Below are 27,074 nucleotides of genomic sequence, written 5' to 3'. Positions count from 1 at the left end.
AAAATAATCAAGATATGTTCTTTAAAAGCATATTTAATTTCTATCAAAAATATGCATTGGAAAGTGATCTAAATCAGTATTCTTTTTTTTTTTCATCATGTATATTAACCATACAGTTACAGAATTTTTGCTTTCAGCTTACTATAGGTTATTGAAAATTATCTCTTGTGGCTAAGTGCTTAGCTACAATTTGACAGCAAAGAAAATTCTAGAATAACTCTTAAAGATTTAGAATTCAGAATGCCTTTCTATGGTATTTTCTCCCTCCTGTCAGCATGCCTTTATAGTGTAACTGGAAGCATGTCTGATGTGAAATTGGGAGGTTAGGAGTTCGAATCCTGGTGAGGGCACTGCTCAGCTTTCACGTCTCCTGCATCGATACAGTAATGACTCTACAGAAGCTGCTCACACATTTTTTAGACGATTTTCATTGTATTTACAGAACTATTTCCCCTAAAATTTTTGTGTTTTAAATGTTCTATCTGATAAACTTTATTCTTTGTTATCCATCTATACTGTAATTTCTAAGGCAATAAAAATAAAGCCTTTTGTTGCATTGGATGAGATATTTCATCCAATTCCTTGTAAACTGTTTTCCAAAGTCCAAGGAGGGTTGTAAGTTGATGTTTGGACAATATGCTTTTTAACTCTTTCTCATCGAGAGAGGGCAAAATCTCAATTCCCCAAACATCAAAAACGCCCGTATCTAAGAATTTCTCCTGGAATGCTTTTCCTTCCCCCATGACAAGTTGAATATTACAGCGCTAACAATAGCCTTACTTAAGTAAAATGAGAACTTCTTTCTTTGACGCTTTGACACTGTGTGAAGTTCCCCCTTGGGACAGGATTGATACTTCGGGCATCAAAAGCTGAACATTGACAGTAAACAAAGGAAAGGAAGGAACAAAGGAAACAAGGAAGCTACTTTTAGTAGCTTCAAAAGAATGATTGACATGTGATTTAACAACACCTGAAAGCAATGAGTAATGCAGTAACGCGATGGGGGAAAGCACTGTGTAGGAAATTATTCAGGCGTTTCGGGCGTCCAGCCGATGTCTGAATGCTCGGGTGTTTGGGGTGACTTTGATGCAAAAGATTTAAAAGTCCAAAAGTGCAAAAATCCACAGAAGATTTAGTAGGGATAAGAATGAAGAGTATGGTCTTGATACCCATTTCTTATTCCATTTTTTCAGGAAATTAACAATGGGTTTTGAAACATGGCTGCTTTTTTGTCTTGATGCAGTTCTACTGATTGATCACACTGTGGGTAAACAGAAGGTACTTGATATTTGAAAATTGGGTATAAAATATGTTCCTGATAATATGTGCAGTTGATCTTAACATTCTTCTCCACTCTCTTAGATTTAATTTGCCATTAAATGAAAAACCAGCAGCAATCATAAATCCCTTTGAAAATCATTCTTTAGATTCTTTGAACCATGTTCTAAGGTTTTATCTTATCTGGATGATAATAAATGGATCATTTTTATTGCAGTCATTTAAATACACCCAAAATTCATAAGTTGTGACATCATTTTTCAATTTTTTTCCCTGGATAAATGTTTTTCTTAAAGAATTTCTTTGGCGTGTTCTGCATTTGGCGAAATGTCATGGAGAAAGACGATTTACATTGTGTTTTTTTTACTTTTTAAGATTCAAATCAGCATTAATCACTTTGTTTACAGTTTATACTGAGAATTTTAATGACTTAGCAACTGTCCTTGAGTTCTTGGAATTTCGTTTAACACTAAAGTTCTTACCTCTGCAACGTTCGAAACATTCCATTTCTTCATTGGAATTATACCTGGAACAATTTTTTAACTTGAAGCCAGGCTCTGACATTTTTCTTCTTTTCTTGTTGACAGTATTATCTACTTTAGATATCAAAAAATTCTGGCTTTCACAGCATTTTTTTAATAACTTGATATGAATAATTTTCTTTGGAAAGAGCACAAATGTAGGTTTCATTTCATCCATGTTTGATTTTGGGAACTTGTAACATATTGTGTATTGCAATATTTGTGAAAAAAATAGTAAAACAAACCTAGATTTTTAAAATGGAAAGGATTGACTAAGCGGAAAAGTGATGATTCAGGGGTGATGGATCCAGGACAATCTAGTAGCATTAAGAATATTGAAAAGAAAAATTGTTTATAAAAAATACAATGAAAGTTATTTATCATTTGGGTTTACTTGGAATGGAGATGAAATGGACCATCAATCTCAATATGCTGTTTGCTGTGAACTATTTATTATCCGATCAAGTATGAAACCGCCGTTTCTTAAAAGACACCTTGAATTTAAGCATGGCAATATAAGGCTAAATCTGAAGAGTATTTTAATGGGAAATTATCTAAGTTCAAAAATAGTAAACAAGTAGTAATGAAAGATTTTGTTACTTTAAGTGAAAACGCTTTGGGGGCTAGTATGCCTAAGAATTGAAAAGACTGGGCATGCTCACACTATTGGAGAAAACCTCATATTACCAGCAGCTAAAGATATTGTTTTAACATTATGGAAAGAAAAAGCGGCTAATGAACTTAATAATATTCCATTATCAAATGATACAGTAAGTGGACGAATTCATGAAATGGCAAATTCCATAAAAAAGAGACACTTATCAAGAAATAAAACACAGTATTTCACATTGCAAATGAATGAAAATACTGATATAATGAACTTTGTTCAATTATTAGTTTACATATGTTTCAAAGAAGATAAGCAAATTTCCGAAGAGTATTTATGTTGTGAATCTCTCCATAATCTGATAAAGCAACTGCAAATAACATTTTCAAAGTAATTGACAATTTTGTCTGAGAATAATATTCTTTGGAATAAGTGCATTGCCGGATCCAGTGATGGAGCTCGGGCTTTAACAGGAAAACATTCCAGTGTTATTTCTACTTTTTTATGTCTATTCATCGTGAAGATTTAGTAGCCAAAACAATATGAGAAAACCTGAAAAATGTTTTGAATCAAGTTGTGAAAATTGTTAATTTTATTAAAAGCCAGGCTTTAAATTAAAAAATATTTATAATTTTATGCCAAGAGAGGGGAAGTGAACATGAAATGCTTTTGTTGCATTCTGAAGTAATGCAGTTATCCAGAGGCAAAGTTTTAAATCACTTTTGAATTTCGATCAGGAGTTCAAATTTTCTTCTGTGATTTAAAATTTGAATTGCAAAATTTTTATTTAGTGAATTATGGTTGGCACATTTAGCCGATATTTTTGGAAAGTTAAATTAATTAAATTTGGGATTACAAGCAGAAAGTGTTAATTTGTTTACTATTACAGATAAAATAAATACAATGATATAAATACTCGAGCTAATAATCAAAGAACTGGATAATAATATTTTAAGCTTTTTATCACTTTTAAAAAGTTGCCTAACCGAAGAAATTGATCTCTCTTCAACAAGCCCAAATTTTGTACTATATTTTAGAATTAATGTATTATAACTTAAATTTTGATAATAAAAATGGTAACCAATTTTTAATCTAACATTTTTATGTGTGCATATTTAATACAAATAAACAATAAGTTGTGCAAATGACAATATATATATATATATATATTAATATTTCTGTTGAGAAATTGAAAAATAATCATTATAAAATGTAGTGTTACTAACATTTTTCAATTTTTGTTTAGATGGTATGCGTTAGTCAAAGGGTTGAGAACCGCAGAGCAAAACCTTTTGAAATGCTAAAATGCAATAGATTCTTAAAATTGCAAATCTGATTTAGTTTAATACAGTCAAAAGTCGTTAATCCGGACTCGTCGGGACTTCGGCGATTCCGGATTATCGATTTTTCCGGATTATAGATCATCAATTTAAATCTGGTAAAATGGCATGCAGAAATTATAAAATTAAAAATATGAAACCGTAATTTATGAAATTAAGAACAATTATGATCTAAAGGGAATCAAAATTTACAAAAAAAAAAGCTTAATATTTATTTGTTTACTTTACTAAACATTTCTTTCAACATAAGTTGTTTAAGTTGCTTCGTTTTTTATGTGATAATACATTCTCTTTAATTCTATAAAGACATAATTTCTTGTTCAGTTACAAAGTTCCGCTGTTCAAGTTCCCTATAATTGCTGTGTCGAGAATACCGACTAATTTGTCAATCGAAATTTTTTCGTTTTCAATAACCTCTGTTACTTTCTTCGCTATCAGAAGCAAATTATAATGACGAGGCATTTGATTTAAATCATATCAAATACGGAGTACATCGAAATGAAATACTACATTTAGTAAGCAATTATAAGCCAAATAAAATAAAAACATCTGCCCTGAAGATAAGGATAGTGCTGACAGATCAACTTCCAATTAATTGCGTGCGCTATGGCGTTAAAGATAAACAAAGTTTAGATAAACAAACATTAAAGTTTAGATAAACAAAGGATATGCCTTTATTCATTTTTTGCAGCAATTCCACTTTTTGTTTAATGGACTCCGAAACATTCTTTCGCTTTGTAGATCCGTTACATATTAGTAAATATGAATCGGAAATTCTATTTGACATAATCGAAAGTTCAAGCTTACTTTTATAAAATTGCTCTAACAGTCTGCAAAAAATAATAAGCCGGATCCAATTCGAAGATTAAGGAACAACGCAATCTGCAACATTAACTGAAATAGATAATTAGAGCTTAGCTTATACCGTCAGTTATACATTAAACGTGCATTCATAAACGTATTTTGCGCACGCGCACACGCAAATTCGCAGCCGTAAAGGTCTTACGCGTCACGTCAAAGCGACGCATGCGCAGAAAGTTTGTAGCTTTGAGGTCCGGATTATGGGTGTCCGAATTAACGATGTTTGACTGTATCAAAATTTAGTCTTCAGTTAATTAGTAAATGAAATTCTAAAGATTAAAAACATATCTGAATCTTGAACATTTCCTTTAAAAAAAAAAAAAAAAAAAAAAAAAAAAGAGAGAAAGAGAGAGCTAAGAAGTTTTTTACTCTTCAGTAAGCATAACAACTGTGGTTAATCTCACTTATCTGACCTAATCAGAACAAGACCATGAATTTATCATGGAAAAAAGTTCAAGCATGGCATTTATCATGGCATCAAGGGGTTCAATCATGGCATTTAACATGGCAAAGCAGTTTTACTAGAATGCAATTCACAAAATAAAAAATTTTGCTTTTGAAAATATTACTACTTGAAATTGGAAGCTTAAGGAACATTTAACTCCTGGTGGATTAGAAACTATATAACTGGTTCCTATAATTGGCTTTGGTTATGGTTTTGCTATACCATTTGGCAATTAATCCCCATCCCTGAAAAAACTGACAAATAACCAAAACTTATACAGTTAAAAAGTGACTGCATAGCTAGGATGTCCCCATTTTTTTTTAACTAAAGCATTTTATGATCTCCCATCCCGCTCAGACTTTAGCACTTGTTTATTAATTGACTGCATTAAAACCATTAGCCTTTTGTCCATTAATTATGCTCAAAATTTATGTAATATACACAAAATGGCATATTTAGTCTCCTCCCAAGTACGCCATGTTTACTTTTAAACTGAAATATTCTTCTCTCCCCCAATAAGTTTATTATATCCTTTTGATATTCAAACATTCAACTCTCATACGCTACCTAAAAAGGCAACACCAAGAAGGAGTGGCCAGAAAGTGATGAAACTCGGCAAACATAGAGAGACAGTAACGAACAATAAGTTATCTTTATTTCAAAATGATATACATAATACAGAGCGAGAACAACTTCAGCTGAGTAGGTTATGGTTATGCACTACTAACTAGGCTTCCGATTTAAGGTAAAACCAAACGGAATGATGCCTGATCAGTGGAAAAAACAACACACAGCCACCATAATAGGGTAGTGGCTGAAAGACCAAACGCCATTAATTGTTCTTAATCGGGAAAGTTACGAAAATGATAACAAAGACATCTTGCATAAATTGCTACACAGGATACATAAGACTGTGCTCCATCTAAAGTTAAGTTATGATAATCTTGAGTGGACTGCCACGTAATACAATATATATATATATATATATATATATATATATATATATATATATATATATATATATATATATATATATATCATATACATAAAAGTCATGTCAATTTCTATAAGTGCTAGAAATACATAAATAAGAACACACAGATATATATTTTTAAATTATTAAAACACAAAAAGTGATAATAGATGCATTTCTATATATATGTGATGTGTTACATCTCACAATAAAATAGTGTAATATGTGTTGATCATTAATCAAGCATACACACTGTTGGTAATTACGTTATGTGAACCATCACAGAAGCATATAATTAGTATTTTAATGCATTTTTAAACAGTCAGAATTTCATATTGTGAACCAACATAATATTTTAAACCTGGTATAAGAGGAATAATATAATGCAGAAATTAAATATGACACAACAATAAGCAAAACGTCAGTGTATGATATAATAGTACAATAATATACAGTACAAAGTCCGTAATCCGGACTCGTCGGGACTTCGGCGATTCCAGATTAGGGGTTTTTCCGGATTATATATCATCAATTTAAATCTGGTAAGGTGGCATGCAGAAATTATATATTTCAAAATATGAAAATGTAATTTATGAAATAAAGAGCAATTATGATCTAAAGGGTATTAAAATTTACAAAAAAAAAAGCTTAATATTTATTTGTCAACTTTATTAAGCATTTCTTTCAATGTAAATTGTTTAAGTTGCTTCGTTTTTTGTGCTTTCTCTTAAATTCTATAAACAGACATAATTTCTTATTCAGTTACAAAGTTCCACTGCTCAAATCCTGTAATTGCTGTGTCGAGAATACCGACTAACTTGTCAATCAAAATGTTTTTGTTTTCAATAGCCTCTCTGTCACTTTCTTCACTATCGGAAGCGGTATTTTCTGGATCTAGAATCATACTACAGATTTTGGCATCCATTAATTGATTGATGATTAGGGCATTGTCGTGGCAATGAAAAACTTCTGTTATATCATCTTCATTTATTAACACTTCTCCACATTTCTTTACTAAATCCAATAACTGGAAAATTTCACCTTTAGTTTGCGATGTCCGAAAACCTTCAAATTCACGGCTATCATCTTCATCGTCCTCACCATGAAATATAGTAGCTGGCCATAAATTATGCCAAGCATTTTTTAACATATCTGGAGACATATCCTCCCAACGCACATTCGTAAACGAGCATTAACCCGCAAAGCATACAAAAAAAAAGTTTGTAGTTTTGAGGTCCGGATTATAGATCATTCCGGATAATGGACGTCTGGATTACGGACTTTGTACTGTAGTACATTTAGTAATAAGATACATATTGTAGAGTATAATACTTTAATTATGAAACAGAGCAATGACAAGTAATACTATAAGCTAAATATAACTAAATGTGATATATTTTTTAAATGGTGCCTTAATGCAATGCTACAAGTGATGCATTACATTTTATGTTGGTTTGCATTTTAACCATTCAGCAATGCAAAGCATTTTATAAAACATAGTCATTTAAGAATGATGTTAATAGGTGATATATGAGTGAAACAAAAATAAGGGTTCTTACGTATTAATGCAACCAGGCCAAAATTTGCATAAATCGCCACATTTGGCGACCCTACTTACGGCAACCCTATGTGTTTAGACGAAAGTTTATTTGTAAGAAGAAAAAATAACACTGGGCGTGTACTACCACAGCAATGGGTTTTCGGCGGAATTTGCCGAGAAAAGAAAAACTTTTTTGGTTACTGTACCTAACAGAAGCCCGTTACCTTCATGGAAAAAATTTGCGAAAATATCAAGGAAGGAAGCATCATTTATTCGGATTGCTGGAAAGGATACAATACAAGTGAATTCGAAAATGCTGGATTTCTGCATGGAACTGTTAATCACAAATATAACTTTGTGGATCCCAACACGGGCATTCACACACAACATGTAGAGCGCATGTGGGGCTCAGTCAAATGGCGCAACAAAAAACAGAGAGGAACAGCCCGTCATCATCTTGACTCATACCTTATCGAATTTATATAGCGCCAAGCTCAAGCTGTTAATGGCGAAGACGGTTTTCAATCAGTGCTAAAAGCAATAGCCAAAAAGCGGCCGAAAAAATAATTCTGCAACTTATTCAAATTCGAAACCGGAAGGGTTTAATTGCTATTTTATATTTTAAAACAAAATAATATAAAAAAACTGTATTAAAAATTATCTGTAATTAATAAATGCACATTTTCTTTCTATTCATACTTTTTTACTCAAACTTACAAATCGCGCCAACCTGGTTGGGATAATACGTAAGTACCAAAATAAGATAATATAGTGTGTTAGGTGATTACATTAGGTGCTTTAAACAGTGCCCTATTGAGTAATGCTTAAATTTTGAATACATTTTATGATACATTATACAAAAAGTAGAGTATAGCATTACGTAACAAATACTTAGCAAACCAATCTAAGACATAGCTACCATGTCTAAAACTTCATTTCTCAGTGGTACACTGGTCTAAATACGCTAATAGGTAATTTGAATTCATATACATGAAAATACAAACAAAGAAATTGAAAACTAAAAAAAAAAAAAAAAAACCCCGAGTACAAAGAAGAGTTAACATTGCTTCTAATTTTATAGTAATTGTTAATGAAAAAAGTACACATTTTGATACCATTAAATGGCTAAACTCTGAGTTAATTTCATGCATATCAATCAGCTACAAAAAAAAAAAAAAAAAAAAAGGTCGTAGGACCACCATGGATGGGGATACATGAAGCAAGATGAATAGAGGTATAGAATCAATGAGACTATAGATGGTGTCCTGAGGAATGGCTCTCCATTCCCTGTTAACCTTTGAAAGACTGGGGAGTTAGAAAAGGTTTCACTTACAAGGAAGGGTAATCCAAATTCATTTCCACCCCTTTTTAGCTGCAATTGTAAAGGGAAACTATTACTGTTTTGAAACCTTTCCTTAAGGTCGCCTTTGTTAATTCTCAGATAAGAGACTAGGGAATAATACAAAGGATTTTTTTTCTCTTTTCTGCTGTGTCTTTTCCCTAAACTAGGGAAACATATGATGGTGAGATTTCGTAGCTAAGTATCTGTCGAATGGTATATTAACCTTTTACTTTGTGTTGTAATGAAAATAATCCCTTAGCAGTAAATACCTCCTAGGAACACCTAAATTTTGATTATCTTCTAAGAAATGAAGAGTAAATGCTAATTTAATGAGAGATAGTTTTAAAAGTTAAATTTTAGCAAATGCTATAAAACTGTAATTTAATACATTTCCCATATTTTGCTTCCTTGCCACATTTTGGATTTGCAAATATTTATAACAAAAGAAATACAAGAAGCAAATACATAAAAGAAATTATTTGATGATCTCGTAGAATGTCCTGACTTTATAAGGGGAATTAGTTCCTTTCCATAAAATCAATAAGTGAAACATTATCACGTTTTGTCTCTTCGTATTTCTGAATAAAACTTCTACAGCAAATGAGAAAAAAATATAAATTAATATTTGAATTTAAATCTGTGATTTTCTGTGAATTTAAATCTGTGATATGTATACATACAGATATATGGATACGTCTCTCTATCTGTATATATACACAGTATTCACATATACATAGTATTACACATACGTACATGTGTATGCTTTTACTTGCGTGGGCACATAAAATGCATATATCTGTTTGCATACATGTACACAAGTAGCATACATAATATGCTATGCATTCTAGTTTATGTTACATATGCACACACACCTCATTTGCATATGTATATACGATAAAGCATATGCATATCAGTATAGTTAGGTTACTTATGTAGAATTCTAGAGTTAATCATGCGAAACACAACTGAAAGTTTTTGCATCGAGCTAACATTGCACTGTTGAGGGAAAATGAAAGGGAATTTACGAAACCCCATAGTTATGAGGCGCGAATGTCATCAGACAATGACTTTCTCCATACCCTAAATGGGGGGGGAAGAATTTCTCTGGCTGAAATTTCGGCCACGGCTGTCTTTTTGAGACTCTGCAGTTTTGGCCATTTCTTTGATCACCCTATTCTAAGCATTAACGATTTGCAACAGTTTGTCCTCTGAACACGGCATGGCATCCAATTACATCCCAAATGTGTTCAATTGGTGAAAGATCAGGAGAGAATGATGGCCAGGAAAGCATCTGTACACCCTGTAGAGCACATTGGCTGATGTGAGCAGTGGGTGGTCGGGCATTATCCTGCTGATAAAGGGCATTGGGCATACCTTGAATGTAGGAAAGGGTCACTGGCCGCAGCACATCACCCATGTATTGTTGGGCCATCATAGTGCCCTGAATACGAACTCGAGGTGACCTGGAATCATGCACAACTGTGCTCCAAACCATGATGCCACGTTGTCGCGCAGTGGGGAGTTCCACAATTGCTACCAGATTGGACCTGTCTCAACATAGACACTACACTCGTATGTTGCAATTCTTAATGGAAAATCAGAAGCACGACTTATCTGTGAACATGACCCTCCATAGCCTACATTGCTCGAGCCTGATAGCATTGCAGACGTTTGCATCTATGATGTGGGATCAATGGTAGTCTTCTTAATGGACGCCACGAGTGCAAGCCACTAGCCACCAATTAATGGCAAATGGTTGTGGTCACTAGGGGAAAATCCAAACATAAAGGGTGTCTTGAACATGCGACAGAATAGAGGTAGAAATGACTTGCGAGTGTGCCACCACTTGTCGGCAGATGTGTCCATCCATGCATGCTGTCACTTTAGCTGCACCATCACCACTCGAACTTACCACATTTCCTTGTTTCAACTATCATCATTACAGCTGGTGCACTGTGGGTGTATCCAAGTGGGTGTCAACTGACATATGCCATATGGACCAACCTGCCCTTCTCATTCCAATCACCATACCCCTCATAAAATCCTCTGCATGCTGGAACTGCCTCTGTTGGCAATGGCCGGGAATCCTCTGCTATTGCACGTGTCCTCTGAGACAAGAATAAATTTTCTGCAATGATTTTCCTAGCAGAAATAATGGCACAAAAATTGAAAATCTGCAGGTTCCTTCTTGTATGCACACACTGGCCAATGAATTAGAAAACCAATTAATCAATATTTTATTTAACCACCTTCTGCAGGGATAACTACTCTGATTTGTTTGGAATGAAACTACTGTCCAAAAGTTGCAGCTAGAAATCTCCCATTTAAACTGATGCTAGAAAAAATGGATTTCTCAGAAATTTTCTTATTGTACTGTGCATTGCTAGATCTGATAAGGCAATTATGATATCTGCAGTCTATTAATTTAAATACTGCTCACAATGAAACTATAGTTTGAGTGAAATGAGAACCTGGCCCATAGTATCACTTTATTATTACTACTTATGGAAGTTTCAGCATGAATACTATCAGACAAAACATTTCAATTTCATTTTATGTAAGTAGATGCACCAACAGTATTACAAAATAATAATATGACAAAGATTAATTTTGAGATGATGCACTTCAGAAAGATTTACTATAAGCATTTCAATATTTTTAGCATACGAATTAAAATTTACATACAGTCAAAAGTCGTTAATTCGGACACCCATAATCTGGAATGATCTATAATCCGGACCTCAAAGCTACAAACTTTCTGCGCATGCGTCAAGACGCATGCGCGTAAGACCTTTACGGCTGCGAATATGTGTGTGCGCGTGCGCAAAATACGTTTACAAATACGGGTTTAATGTATAACGGATGGTATAAGCTAAGCTAAAATTATCTAATTCAGTTAATGTTGCAGATTGCGTTGTTCCTTAATCTTCGAATTGGATTCGGCTTATTATTTTTTGCAGACTGTTAGAGCAATTTTATAAAAGTAAGCTTGAACTTTCGATTATGTCAAATAGAATTTCTGATATTTATTTACTAATATGGAAAGGATCTACAAAGCGAAAGTATGTTTCAAAGTCTATTAAACAAAAAGTGGAATTGCTGCAAAAAATGGATAAAGGCATATCCTTTGTTTATCTAAACTTTAATGTTTGTTTATCTTTAACGCCGCAGTGCGCGCAATGAATTCGAAGTTGATCTGTCAGCACTATCCTTATCTTCAGGGCAGATGTTTTTATTTTATTTGGCTTATAATTCCTTACTAAATGTAGTATTTCATCTCGATGTACTCCGTCTTTTTTAAATCAAATTCCTCGTCATTATAATTTGCTTCCGATAGCGAAGAAAGTGACAGAGGTTATTGAAAATGAAAAAATTTCGATTGAAAAATTAGTCGGTATTCTCGACACAGCAAATATAGGACTTGAACAGCGGAACTTTGTAAGTGAACAAGAAATTATGTCTGTTTATAGAATTATAGAGAATGTATAATCACATAAAAAGCGAAGCAACTTAAACAACTAACATTGAAAGAAATGTTTAATAAAGTAAACAAATAAATAAATATTAAGCTTTTTTTTTTTTTTTTTTTTTTGTAAATTTTGATACCCTTTAGATCATAATTGTTCTTAATTTCATAAATTACAGTTTCATATTTTTAATTTTATAATTTCTGCATGCCATCTTACCAGATTTAAACTGATGATCTATAATCCGGAAAAATCGATAATCCGGAATCGCCGAAGTCCCGACGAGTCCGGATTAACGACTTTTGACTGTATTTATATATAAAATATACTGCACTGGATTTCTCAGTTGAACTATTAATTTCATATAACAACAGACTGCATAGCTACACATATAAAATATAAGCGTTATTAATGAATATACTACACACCTTTGTTTTTGGCACAATATTCAACTGTAACTTCTGATCAACCAGTGATGCTCCAGCTTCAGACAAGGAGCCCTGATTAGGAACTAAACAGCTTCTTCCAAAACAACACGGACAACATAGTTTATGCATCCATTTAGTCCACTTAGGATTTAAACGTCCATATGGTTCTTCATCCTTTGGCTTGAAAACTCCGATTTTCTTGGGAAGAAATGCATATCAATTGAAAGTTTAAATCACACAGTATTAGAAATGATTGACATTATTACTCGGTAATGAATGAATAAATTTGTTATTAGCAATGAATGAGTAAACTTGTTACTTTATTATCTATAAAAATTTGGGTAATTAGATGTTGGTGGATATTTATCATGACAGACGCTACTGATGTTAACTTGCCATTAAATATCTGACTCTATTGCAACCACATATAATCATACAGGAACCAATTAAACCACATGACAGACTATAAATTTGATCTGCTTACCTCAAAACAATTTCCTTGTTTTATCATTACAATTTACCTACCTATACATATGCACATTACACATTAACCATAAGTTTTCCCGAGTTTGTACAATTTCATTTTATGGAAATTAACCCACTTCTGATTTTCTGGCAATCTTAAAAAAAGGTAGACAGCTTCTATTTCCAAACTTGATAGATTTAAGAGATACATACTTACAAAAAGGGTCAAAAATATAGCTATGTAATAATAAATAGACTAATTAAATACATAGAAAGCAGCCATGATTATACATGCAAGCAACTGCTATTCAGATTTTACTAGTAAGTTATCAATGAAAAAATATGAGTGCTATTAAGGCAAGTTATCGCTTACTGAAATGACAGGTAGTGCTTTGATATGTAAGTATTAAAATCTGCATATCAACTAAATGATAAATTTTTAGAAATATTTACAGGGTTTGTACACATTTCTGCAAGTGAAAATTAAGTACTTTAAATGACCATCAATGAAAAATTTAAGGACCTACCAGCAAACAGGAATTGAATAAACTAAAGCAATCATCTACACCTGAACTTCACTTTTGTAATTGTTAATCATAAAATAAATCTGAAAGTTCGCTGCCTTATTATTAAACATAATCTACTTATTTAACTTAATTATAAAAGAAATTCAAGAATAAAAGCAACTTCATATTTTTTTCAAGTAATTACCATTAAATTATATAATTTCTTCAAAGATTTATATTTTACACTTATAACAAATGTCATATATTTCAGAGATTAGTTACTTTTTATTTAAATTTTAATAATGGTTAGCTTTATACTGATTCTTTCTTTTATGCCTCATTTTGACCATGTATTTGCTCAGTTCAAAGATTTATACAGATTTCATGTCTGGCATAAGTTAAATTGGAAAGTAAAATAGTAATCAACATGACTCATAATAGAAGTCTGGCTGTTGCTTTAACTGCTGCTTGCCTAGAGACAGAGAGCCACTGACAGAACAGATGTGATTGCATGACATTAATGCATTGGTAAGCGTTGAAAGTTAGCTGCCCTTTGTTTAACCCAGCTAGTGTTGCAGCTCCATGTATATTTGCTGGAGTTGTAACCCAGTTAATATAGAGCATTTAATATAAAGTTTCAATAAGCCGTCGAAGCACCAGAGATGAAAAGCTGTTTTGTATTAAATCTCGTTAGTTGTAAGGAATAAAATTTTATGTTAATTTTTACATTTTCGTGTTGTTATCTTACACATCCACAATAAGAATTAATCCTTTCGTGATGGCACACCTTTGTTTAATATGCTCATGCGTGACGGAAGGGAATCGAAGGCAGTCACCATACAGGCCAGGGGTTTTGCATCGCTAAGGCTAATTTTATAAAAAAAAAATCAGAAAAAATGTTTCACTTCTAGCAACTTAATTTTTGATATCATTTTAGATTATTACTTGAGCTCTTATATATGTTAAAATTAGCACTTAATAACCTTTTTTTCTTTATTTTACATGAAAATATACTTAAAAAACTGCTTATATTGTAAATAATTTTCGGAAGCGCTATTCAAATTATTCCAAAGTTTTAATTGATAAAATCCATCAATAAAGTTTAAAATTAATAAAACAACACAATAAAGACTATTTATAGTAAGAAGTAACAAAATTTAAAATGAAGACTGAGCGTGATAAATCTCGAAGCACGGAGAAGTATCACTTTCTAAGTCTTAGAAAAAGTATCATTACTCTCATCTGTGTTAAATAGTTCATTAACCATATGAGGGTATTCTTCCTCTGATAAATAGAGCCTTCCCACCATAATAGACTGGAGGCTTTCTGAAATAAAAAGAGAAGAAATGGAAATATATCTGAAGGCAATGCAAAATGCAACGAAGCTCCACATAGTAACCCTAAAAGACCGTATATAGTAAAGGGAAAAAATAGAATAAAAAAAGAAATTCGATATAAATCAGACACGCAAATGTTTATATTAGCACGCAGTGATTTAAAGAGCCCACCTCTGTTTACGCTTTCCCTCCCCCCCTCGCAACAGTTGATGAGTAAAATACCAAAGTCAGGCAGAACATATCAAACTCAAGGTCAGGAACCTAAAACAGTGTTCATTTCAAAAGTAATGGACACAGGATGCCATCTAGTGGCCTCCAGAAAAACATTCCAGCTTAAAATGGGTATATGCATCACCCATCCTCTGAATGCAATCTCTAGTGATGCATGGTGCATGGGATGTCCGGCTGTAGGAGATGTTCTTAGGGAATGCATATATGGGACGCCCGTCTTGAAAGGGTTAAGGAAAGCCTATAACTCAACATGTAGAGAAAACTTTCAAGGGTGAGCAATTAGTTACAAATAATTGAAAAAAGTAGTTAGATATCCTTTGTCATAACATATTTACATGGTGACAGTTTTTTTTATTTAAAAAATATCCATTAAAAAGCATTACAAATATTTTACAGAAATTATAATTTGTGATATTGATTCTAAAATGATATTAGTATATTTATACATTAAAAGCTAGCAATAACAAACAGCAAAATACATTTTCTTTTTTAATTTGAAAATTTTCCTGATATTTTAGCTAATTTACATCAGTTTCCTTCCCTTTAGCATCTTTTCTAAGTTTACTTCTTTCAATACTCTGTGTCAAAACCTCAGTTTAAAAACTATCTGATTTGCATTACGGTGAGGAAACGGAAAGGGGAACTTATAGTAAAGGCTAAAATTATAAAACACTGGTTAATTTGCATAATAATAACTGTACATATCACCAAAGAATAATCTTCTTCCTTTTTATGTATTCACTTTCTTTCTTCAATTTGTTTTCTCTTCAATTTAGAATGTTTGGAATTTATTAAAGATTTCTGTTATTCTAAAAAACTAAATGCATTAAGAATGTAAAAAAAAAAAAAAAGCTGATAAATATGAAATGATGTATAGTAAGGGCTGGTTTCAGGGCCGATGAGGCAGAATTTTTAGAATTTAGTGACATATCGAGCAACAAAATCTAGAAATGGCAAAACTTTTAGAATTTAGGTCAGGCAATGAGAGCAGAATTTAGGATTGACGGAAATTGCATCAGGTGGAAAAATGCCTTGCATAAGCCCTGTGTATGATCCATTGTCTGTCTTTTAAATTGTCAGTTTTCCATTTCTTTATTAATAGAAAAATTCTTTTTTATAAATGTCTGTCCATGCGAAAAGATTAGAAACATTTCTGATGCTTTTCATACTTGTGCCTAGTGAAAAGCTGAGAAAATAAAGGGAAAATAAACATGTTTAAGAAAAAGACTTCTAGTATCAAAAGTACAACATTCAAACATTATGTTTTCATTGTCCTTCCAAAAATTCCCAAAAATGTAAGAAATTCATCACACACTTTCTGTAAAATACATCCATTATGTGTTAATACAATGAAGACATTTTTCATTTTATCAATTTTTTGGGGAGCCTACTAGAATTGTGGGTCTGTAAATCTTGCCTTCAAATCCCTCTAAACTTTCCAAGTTGCAATGTTTAAAATCCCAAAGAAAACTTCGCCGTACCAATTCTGCAAGAGAAAAAGGGGCTAGAAATATTTCAAAGAAAAAAAAAAAAAAAAAAAAAAAAAAAACAGTGGAAAAAGTGTAAAATTAATTTTATAGAGAAAACTGATACATATTCTCTGGATATTCCGAGACAATTAAATAGTAAAAATTCTTACCATGAAAAAATTAAAAGGAAGAAATTTTGGTTAGAGTAGACTTTAAGGTACCCCTTGAATTATGGCAAAGTTGTTTCATATATGGTAGCCTGAGTAGTTGAATGTTATGGAAACCCTACCGTGACATAATCGGGTGGTTATTCTGGGAAATTTTGAATCATGGGATGTTTTGTAAGCATTTCTGTGGTGTGTGTTGGTTTGATTGTTTAGACCGTAGAATGGCTGAATGTAGTTAAGATTAATTTGAAGTTTCTGCACAATTTGGAGCAAAAGGGGAAAAGAGCGTTAATTGAATGGTGTGTAAATGAAGGTTTACTTAGTAGCCATTATAATTTATGTAGTGTCCTGTATGTAGGAAGGATATGCTTCTAGTCGAACGTAAAAATCGTTTAGATGGATTTTAATGGGTTTGCAGGAAGAAAGGTTCAGATGGCCACTAGGTGAAGCATTCGATCAGAAAGGGTACCTGGTTTGAAAAAAGTGGTTTGAGTCTGATTGATATTTTGATTTTTACGTGTCTCTGGGTGTACGAAGCGAACTCGAAAATCATCAAGACAGAAGTGTGGTGTAGAGAGATTTTCGAAAAAAGTGTCATCGACAGTCAGGAATTACGCAGGATATATTTTACTCTTATTTTTGAGAATTTATGAGGCAACGCCGATATACGGATTCAAGTTCAGATAATTTTAGGAATTGTGCCACAAACTAAAGACGAAGGAACTTCTAAACAGGGTAAGTGAATATTTGCTTTTGGTAGTGCTTAAATGCATAACATGTTTTTCCTTTTTTATGTTATTGTTTGGTTTAAGATGATTTTTACTGAGATTATGTATTTTTTGTTTGCCAATATTGTAGAATTGGGTGCTCCTTTAATTTTTTAAGTGAAAATATATCGATGTGTACATGGACAAAGTAAACGGAGTGTGCAATGCAAGTTTGTGCAGTTCTGGGATTTTTTTTAAGTGAAAATAGGTCGACGTGTACATAAATAAAGTGAAAGGAGTGCGCAATGCCATTCATGTGCAATTTGGGGATTTTTTTTAAGTGAAAATTAGTCGATGTGTGCATGGATACCGAGTTTGTGCAATTATTTGTCTTGTTATTTTTGGTGCATAAATCGCAGCTTCGCAAGCCAAAATAACTCAGAGAATTGCACAAACTTGGTATTCATGTACTGCCAAATATCGCCAAGTTTCACCAAGGGGTACCCTAAACTATATTTTTACCGAAACATTTAATTAATTATATAGCTATTTTGCTTCACCTATGAATTGTTTCATAAATTTTGCTTTATAGCATTTATTACCTTGTTTATTTCTCAAATTAAAATACTATATAAGAAGTCGCCAAATTGGAAAGTAATGCCACTTTATAATATAACAGCAAAAGAAAATAAAAATGTTTTATTATAATGTTATTCCTTAAATGTAATTTAAATATATTACCATTATTTTAGTTAAATTTATCAATGTTATAATGTTTCCCAAAAAAAATCATCGAAAAATTCTTAGATCTCCGAATTAAAAATTTTCTATACAAATTCATCTTAAAATCGACAAAATGTTGATAAGTTGCCAAATTTAGAGCCATTTAATAAAAGAATTCCCATTCCCAAACGCAGAAAGTTGTTTAAATGCTCTTCATTAGAAAAAAATGAAATAATTTTGAAATGCTTATGTTTGACTTCTTCCTCAGGAACTCCAGTATCCCCACCCTTTGCATTAGAAATAGGAACAAATTTATAACCCATGAACCCATTCAAAAGATAATCATATTTTTCAGTGAATTCTGAAAAATATTCCTCCATAGTGATAAAAAAGATAAGACAGTGCACAATACCTAGTTTTTGAAATTCTTGATGTTTTTTCAAGTTAAAATACGAGGGCTATCCAGAAAGTAGATTACGTTTTGGAATAAAAAAATAAACAAAGTATAGGAAACAAATTTTATTATATACAGATGAAAGCCACACTCAAATACTACTTTTCTACATAGTCACCATACAAATTAAGGCATTTATCGTAGCGATGTACGAGCTTGGAAATTCCTTCGTCGAAAAATTCGGCCGCCTGCGCCTTCAACCACTTCGTTACCTCTTCTTGCAGCTGTGCGTCGTCATCAAAACGCTGCATAGCCAGCCACTTCTTCATTGCTGGGAATAGGTGGAAGTCGCTCGGTGCCAGGTCGGGACTGTACGGCGGATGAGGAAACAACTCCCACTTAAAAGATTCAAGAACTTTACGAGTGACATTTGCCGTGTGGGGCCGGGCGTTGTCGTGAATCAACAAGATCTTAGAGCTCAACATTCCTCTGCGCTTGTTTTGAATTGCTCTTCTGAGTTTTTGGAGAGTTTGGCAATACCTTTGAGAGTTTATTGTAGTGCCTCTTTCCAGGAAGTCCACCAAAATTACACCTTTTCTGTCCCAAAAAACAGTCGCCATCATCTTCCTTGCCGACATTGTTTGCATGCATTTCTTGGGTTTTTGGGGAGAACTTGTGTGCCCACACTGCATTGATTGCAATTTCGTTTCACAGTTCACATGTTTCACCCATGTTTCGTCACCAGTAACGATGCGATCGAGTAAAGATCGATTACCATCCTTATGGTAAACGTCCAAAAAGTTCAACGCTGCAGCCATTCGCTGATTTTTGTGGTCCTCTGTCAAGATTTTTGGAATCCATCTTGCACAAAACTTGTGGTAACCAAGCTTTTCGCTGATGATATCGTGCAACAAACTTCGCGAAATTTGTGGAAAACTCAAAGAAAGTTCCGTTATTGTGAAATTTTGATTTTCACGGACTTTAGCATCGACTTTTTCGAGAAGTTCGGCGGTCACTATGCTGGGTCTCCCACTTCGATCTTCGTCGTGAACATTGGTTCGGCCATTTTGAAATCTTATGACCCACTGACGCACTCCACCTTCAGTGATAATGTTGTCCCCATACACTTCACGAAGCTGCCGATAGATTTCTATCGGTTTACAGTTTTTTGCAGTCAGAAACCTTATTACTGAGCGCACCTCGCAGCTCGCGGGATTTTCAATTAACGCAGACATTTCAAACCGTCACAGTATCTGAACGGAGCACAGCACGAACCTCTCACTAGCACGGCTAGATGCAGACTGAGCTGCGCAACGCTCTGACCCCGCCCCTAGCGGACACAGACGGAAACGTAATCTACTTCCTGGATGGCCCTCGTAGATTGATGTGTAGATGAACACTGAAATTGTGTATGTCTTCGACTTCTTATTTTGGTTTTGCGTAGAGGCCATCTTAAAACTGGTGCCGAGCCTTCCTGGCATCAAAAAAAGAAATGATTCGCCAAGGGGTACCGTAAATTTTTACCAAAGTAGCTATTGTTATTGATCGCAATAAAAGAAATTATGCTTATGTATTAATGCAACAACCTTCATAGAAAGTGCCAAATTTTTCAAAACAACTCAAACTCTGACAACCACGCAAATAACAATTCTTCAGCTATAACAAACAGCATCACCATTTTTATATGCATTCTTTCTATTGTAGTCTGTATTCCAATGATTTTTATAATCAAATTGTGGTTTTTTTTTTTTTTTGCTTTAAACTTGATACTTACGAAACCTATTTAAAATATATATGCATGTAATAAAGAATTGTTTATAATTATCATTTTTCTTTTTCATTTCTAAAAAACCAACAAATTGTGTGAAGGCTTCATACTTATATATACAAGTCCTAAAAAAATTATAGCTCAGTTTAGGAAAAAAAAAAAAAAAAAAAAGAAACTTTTGAAGCAAAGACAAATGACAAAAATACGATAAGCATACACAGATATACACGTACTAATGTAAATACAGTACAAAGTCCATAATCCGGACTCGTCGGGACTTCAGGATTCCGGATTAGGGGTTTTTCCGGATTATAGATCATCAATTTAAATCTGGTAAGATGGCATGCAGAAATTATACAATTCAAAATATGAAACCATAATTTATGAAATAAAGAGCAATTACGATCTAAAGGGTATCAAAATTTACAAAAAAAAAAGCTTAATATTTATTTGTTTACATTATTAAACATTTCTTTCAATGTAAGTTGTTTAAGATGCTTCCAAAAATATTCAAAAAGTTCCTTTTCCTTTTTTCTTATGCCATACTCCTTGGATAATTTTGAGACGGATATGCCTTTATCCATTTTTTGAAGCAATTCTACTTTTTGTTTGATGGACATCAAAACATGCTTTCACTTTGTAGATCCTTTGGCAGCTCCAGAATTGGAAACTCTTTTTGACATAATCGAAAGTTCAAGCTTAATTTTTATAAAATTGCTCTAACAGTCTGCAAAAAATAATAAGCCGGATCCAATTAGAAGATTAAGGAACATAACAATCTGCAACATTAACTGAAATGGCTTAGAATCAGTAAAGATAATTTTAGCCTAGCTTATACCGTCCGTTATACTTTAAACGCACATGAGTAAACACATTACGTGCATGTGTAAAGCATACAAAAAAAAAAAAAAAAGTCTGTGGCTTTGAGGTCCGGATTATAGATCCTTCCCAATAATGGACGTCCGGATTATAGATCCTTCCCAATAATGGACGTCTGGATTACAAAATTTGTACTGTATACGGCTAATCTTTGGAATATGGTAACAGGTAGTTTGGCATCATTTTGGTAAGGCGATAAAGGTTACTAGCAATAATCTGAGAAGTACACAGTTCGAATCACAGATTATTTTGTCTCAGAGAAATGAGAGATCATGAAACATGTTCATGTGACATTTTCCGGAAAATTCCAATCGTGATTTTAGCTAATAAGCACTTAAGAAACAATTTCGTTGCTAAAGTGCAGAATCGCCCACTTATTTGTTTGGAGCTTTTTACAAGAGTAAGAAGAATTGGATTTTTGTCAATTTTCTTTGACTTTTTAAGTGAAAATAGGTCAATGTGTACATGGATAAAGTCAAAAGTGTGCGCAATGCCTTTTTGTACAATTCTGGGATATTTTTTTGGTTAATCTTTGGATTATGGTAACTTGACGATTTTTTGGCGAAAATTTGGCGACCAACCCTGCTACAACAACATGCTAGTTTTTGTTTGGACGCCATTTTGTTTTCATGAAGTAAAAGCATGTTTTTTTTGGTACTTACGTATTATCGCAATCAGGTTGGCGCGATTTGTAAGTTTGAGTAAAAAAGTATGAATAGAAAGAAAATGTACATTTATTAATTACATTTAATTTTTAATACAGTTTTTTATATTATTTTGTTTTAAAATATAAAATAGCAATTAAACCCTTCCGGTTTCGAATTTGAATAAGTTGCAGAATTATTTTTTCGGTGGAAATCTTTTGGCTATTGCTTTTAGCACTGATTGAAAACCGTCTTCGCCATTAACAGCTTGAGCTTGGCGCCATATAAATTCGATAAGGTATGAGTCAAGATGATGACGGGCTGTTCCTCTCTGTTTTTTGTTGCGCCATTTGGCTGAGCCCCACATGCGCTCTACATGTTGTGTGTGAACGCCCGTGTTGGGATCCACAAAGTTATATTTGTGATTAACAGTTCCATGCAGAAATCCAGCATTTTCGAATTCACTTGTATTGTATCCTTTCCAGCAATCCGAATAAATGATGCTTCCTTCCTTGATATTTTCGCAAATTTTTTCCATGAGGGTAACGGCGCTTCTGTTAGGTACAGTAACCAAAAAAGTCTCTTTTCTCGGCAAATTCCGCCGAAAACCCAGTGCTGTGGTAGTACACGCCCAGTGTTATTTTTTCTTCTTACAAATAAACTTTCGTCTATTTCCACAATAAGTCCTTCGCCGCCTATTTGCTTTCTTTCTTTTTCATCCATTTCAAGGGCACATATCTCCCGCATGTAATTAATAATCTGCATGTAACGAAAAACTACGTATAATACATAGGGTTGCCATAAGTAGGGTAACCAAATTTGGCGATTTATGCGAATTTTGGTCTGGTTGCGTTAATACGTAAGTACCTTTTTTTTTACTCAACATTTTATTCCAACAATCTGATAGCCAAATTACGCTTATGCTAGAACTTTTATGGAACAAAAGTGCTTAATCATGACGAAGATTAGGTGCGAAATTGGGAGAAAGTGCAGAATCGCAAACTGCTTGCCGCGTTTTTAAGAATTGCACATACGCTGTATACATGTACACGTTGACCTATTTTCACTTAAAAAAACATCCCAGAATTGCACAAAAATGGCATTGTGCACACTCTTGACTTTATCCATGTACACTGCTAAAGTCCTAGCTAGTAACTTTTATCGCCTTACCAAAATGTCGCCAAACTACCTGTTACCATATTCCAAAGATTAGCCGTTTTTTAAGTGAAAATAGGTCGACATGTACATGGACACCGCGTATATGCAATTCTTAAAAACGCGCGAAGCAGTGGGCGACTCTGCACTTTCTCCCAATTTCGCACCTAATCTTCGTCATGATTAAGCACTTTTGTTCTATAAAAGTTCTAGCATAAGCGTAATTCGGCTAGCAGATTGTTGGAAAAAAAAAAAAACATGCCTTTACTTCGTGAAAACAAAATGGCGTCCAAAAAAAAAAAAACTAGCAGGTTGCTGTAGCAGCATTGGTCAACAAATTTTCGCCAAAAAATCGCCAAGTTACCATAATCCGAAATTCACCCTGTATACATTAGCAGATGATTTCATACGAAAGAAAGATGAACAGTTAGAGTTGACTTTGGGGTACCCCTTGTATTATCGCCAAGTTGTTTCATTTGATAACCTGAATAGTTAAAAGTTATGGAAACCCTATTATGGCATAATCGTTTGCATTATTCTGGGAAATTTTGAATCATGGAATGTTTTGTAAAGGCTTTTGTGATGCATGTGAAGTACATTGCTTGTTTCATTGTTTGGATGGTAGAATGGCTGAATGTAGTAAGATTAATTTGTTAATAAGTTTCTGTACGATTTGGAACGAAAAGGGAAAAATGCATTAATTGACTGGTGTGTAAATGAAGGTTTACTTAGTAGCCATTTTCGGGGCAGTCCGAAACACGTAGGATATTTTTTACTCTTATTTTTGTGAATTTACCGTAATTTCCGGAAGAAGCGCCGCGGCGTTTACATGTTTAAAACTTAAATTTTCAGCGGGTGCGGCTTTTCTACCCATGCGGCGTTTAGGTGCACTAAAAATAAAATATTTCCTATGATGGTCATTGTACATAGTTTGGATGGCCTTGTCATTGTGCATAGATTGGTGCTGTTCCCACACAAAAGACCACTCAGTTGCTTTTTGCGAACGTTATTTTGTTTATGTTCTTTCCCTTGAACGGACCTACATGCCTTATTCATCCTAAACGAGATCTCAGAACAATAACATTCTTCCCCCTTTCAAATCAACATTCTCATCAGTTTGAATAGTCTCTCTCCTCTGCCATTCGATGAATCTTCCAGGACCCATTTTCTTTCCACCCCTGCCTTTTCTGCAATTTTTTTCAAAGGCGGACACGACTCCACCTGCCTCGCAATAACGAACTCTGACATATTTCCCCTTCAGCATGAATGGATTTTTCCTGGCATTCTGCCAAATACAGATCCCATCAGTTAGGGTACAAGTACTTGTTGGATAGTTTTTAATTAGGGAGAGGAAAATTTTTGAAAATGTCCCTAAACAGCACAGAAGCTATACACTTCTTACCTTTATTTTTGAGTTATGGTTTCATTTCATGCATTTTTCTTAACTGGTATGTCATATATCAGGACTTAGGTTGAGTTTTTGCATCTATACGGCCCACGACGATGTCACGCGCAATTTAATCTATTGTGTCGTTTACGCTGATGCGGCGTTTCTGTGTAATTTTAATTTTTTTCCCGCCATTTTTCTCGAGTGCGGCGTTTACGCTGATGCGGCCTTTCTTCGGAAATTACGGTATGTGGCGACGCCGATATACGGATTCTAGTTCAAGTAATTTTAGGAAGTTTTTGGATGCAGTTAAGGAATTTTGCGTGCCACAGAATTAAGTGGATATTTGCTTTGTGTAATGCTTAAATGTATAATGTTAATGCATAATCCTTTTTTATGTTATTTTATTGTTTGGTTTAAAATGTAGTTTATTGAGATTATGTATTTTGTGTTCGCCTCTACTGTAGAATTGGGTGCTCTTTTGACTTTTTAAGTGAAAATATATCGATGTGTACATGGACATACTCGACGGAGTGCGCAAAGCCTAGTTTATGCAATTCTCTGGTATTTTTTTAAGTGCAAAATAGGTCGATGTGTACATGGATACCGAGTTTGTGCAATTCTTCGTCTTCTTATTTTGGCTTTGTGTAGCGGCGATATAGCAAGTCAAAGAATTGCACAAACTTGGTATCCATATACCGCCAAAAATCGCCAAGGGTACCCTAAAATATACTTTTACCAGATGAACTTTAACTGGATTAAACTTGTATGAAATTACAAACATCCACACTTTTGAGAAATAATCATCACTGTTACCTGAAAAAGAAAGTAAAAGGTAGGATATACAAGCTGATATTAATGGTTCAAAAGTTTCAGAGTTCAGAAAATGCTAATATCATCACAGATGCAATATCAGTACCCTAAAAAAGCATTAATCATCTACTGAAACTGACATCACTTTTCCTGAAAAGAGAAATACTTTTAGTTTTTAAGTATCTTAATCATTATCACAAATAACATCTGCAGCACTGGCAGAACATAATTTATTGCTATATAAATGAATTTTTATTATATTTTTCTAAATTTTCATAATGCACATAATTGACGCAGTTTCATCTCTAATACATATTTATGCAATTAAATGGTTACATGCGGACCTGTAATTAGTAAGCCCAAAGAATATTAATTAAGCATGTGGGTTTTCTTCCGCATTTGGCGCTTCCGCAGCGGATCCGTTGTCGCCGGTGGGTATTTATTCGCCAAGCTCGCCAACGGCTAATCGGCCATGATTTTAGCGCAGTGTATAGTTAAGTTGCAAAATATTTATCATATGGAAGCCATGACTTTAGCGATGTATAGTCAAGTTATAAGATATTTAGCATATAGAAGTAATATAAATAGGTTAATAATGACATTTATTATTTCTAAGGCATACTTACCACGCCATCCATATTCTTAACGAAGTAACTTCCGCTAGAACCTTGATAAATTCTCTCTGGTAAAACGTCATTTGCAATTGCAAATTCCGCATCCCTGATTATGCTCGTAAATTGTGGATCATCAGGAAAATTATTGAAATTACAAACTGAATCTGACTCCATTCTTTGAAGGAGCGGCTGATTTTCACGCGTATTAGACGCGAGATTTGTGACAGGTAAAACAGGTACGAATGTCACATTCGGGAGTTCAGAATGTGGTTCTTCCTTATTTATAACAATAGATATATAAGGGGTAGAAAATGTAGTTAAAGGAAGTTCATTGGTTGACATTAGCCACCCTTCTCAGCTTATATGCAAGTGACACATACATCAGCTGTGACAAGTCAACTTATCAACACACATGAGAGTAAACGTGATACTATCCACAGACATAATCTCTCCCCGGTTCTGCCAGATATTCCTTATTTATTTTCTCCGCTTCTAAAATTATTGGGTTAGATTCTCATTTGAAACACACACATCGTATTTTATTCTCACACACAGATAGTATTTTATTCTCGAGTGTCAAGATGTAGAAACATCTTTTTACTGGACTTCTGATAAGGATCGGGTGGGGGGGGAGAAAGAGTAGGTTGAAAGGAGTGTGGGAGGCGAAAAAAAGAGAGTGAGGTCCGCATTAGCGGCGGCGAAAAAAGGGGGGTGGCAAGTTCAGTGTCGTTATAAGATATAGCCGCGGGTGGTAAAACTGCAGAGTCAGTTTAGCGTGAATGAGTCAATTAATGTTGTGATTCTTATGTGTGAAGGATGTCACTTGGGTCACGATGTTTTTCTCTGGGATGCGGGGAGTGTCTGAGAGTGCTAATAAGGCTATTACTGTGGGTTTGTACTGAATAAAAGAAGTTGACCGCTAATCTTTTAATATACTTTTATTCTCGAGTGTCAAGATGTAGAAACATCTTTTTGCTCGACTTCTGATAAGAATCTGGAAGAAGGAGTAAGAG

General features: G+C 33.7%; 1 protein-coding gene across 2 annotated transcripts in view; it reads right to left on the bottom strand.

Annotated features, from left to right (window-relative positions):
• LOC118197631 (phosphatidylinositol 4-kinase type 2-beta-like) overlaps positions 1–26,514 on the bottom strand; it is an 83,523-nt gene extending 57,009 nt beyond the window's left edge. The window contains exons 1-2 of one of the 2 annotated variants that reach the window (XM_035369168.2): positions 26,074–26,514; positions 12,803–13,000 (exon numbers count right to left, since the gene is read on the bottom strand). In XM_035369168.2, coding sequence (XP_035225059.1) covers positions 12,803–13,000; positions 26,074–26,403 — 528 coding nt within the window. In that variant the 5' untranslated portion in view covers positions 26,404–26,514. The remainder of the gene's footprint in view (positions 1–12,802; positions 13,001–26,073) is intronic. The other variant, XM_035369167.2, reaches the window with a different exon arrangement.
• Positions 26,515–27,074: the final 560 nt, after the last annotated feature.

This window comes from Stegodyphus dumicola, chromosome X2 (genome assembly GCF_044657685.1).
Source record: "Stegodyphus dumicola isolate Sdum_Otavi_A_Nest chromosome X2, ASM4465768v1".
In the NCBI taxonomy this organism is placed as follows: domain Eukaryota; kingdom Metazoa; phylum Arthropoda; class Arachnida; order Araneae; family Eresidae; genus Stegodyphus; species Stegodyphus dumicola.
Note: the sequence above shows the minus strand (reverse complement) of the source record. Positions and strands in the feature narration are given on the sequence as shown.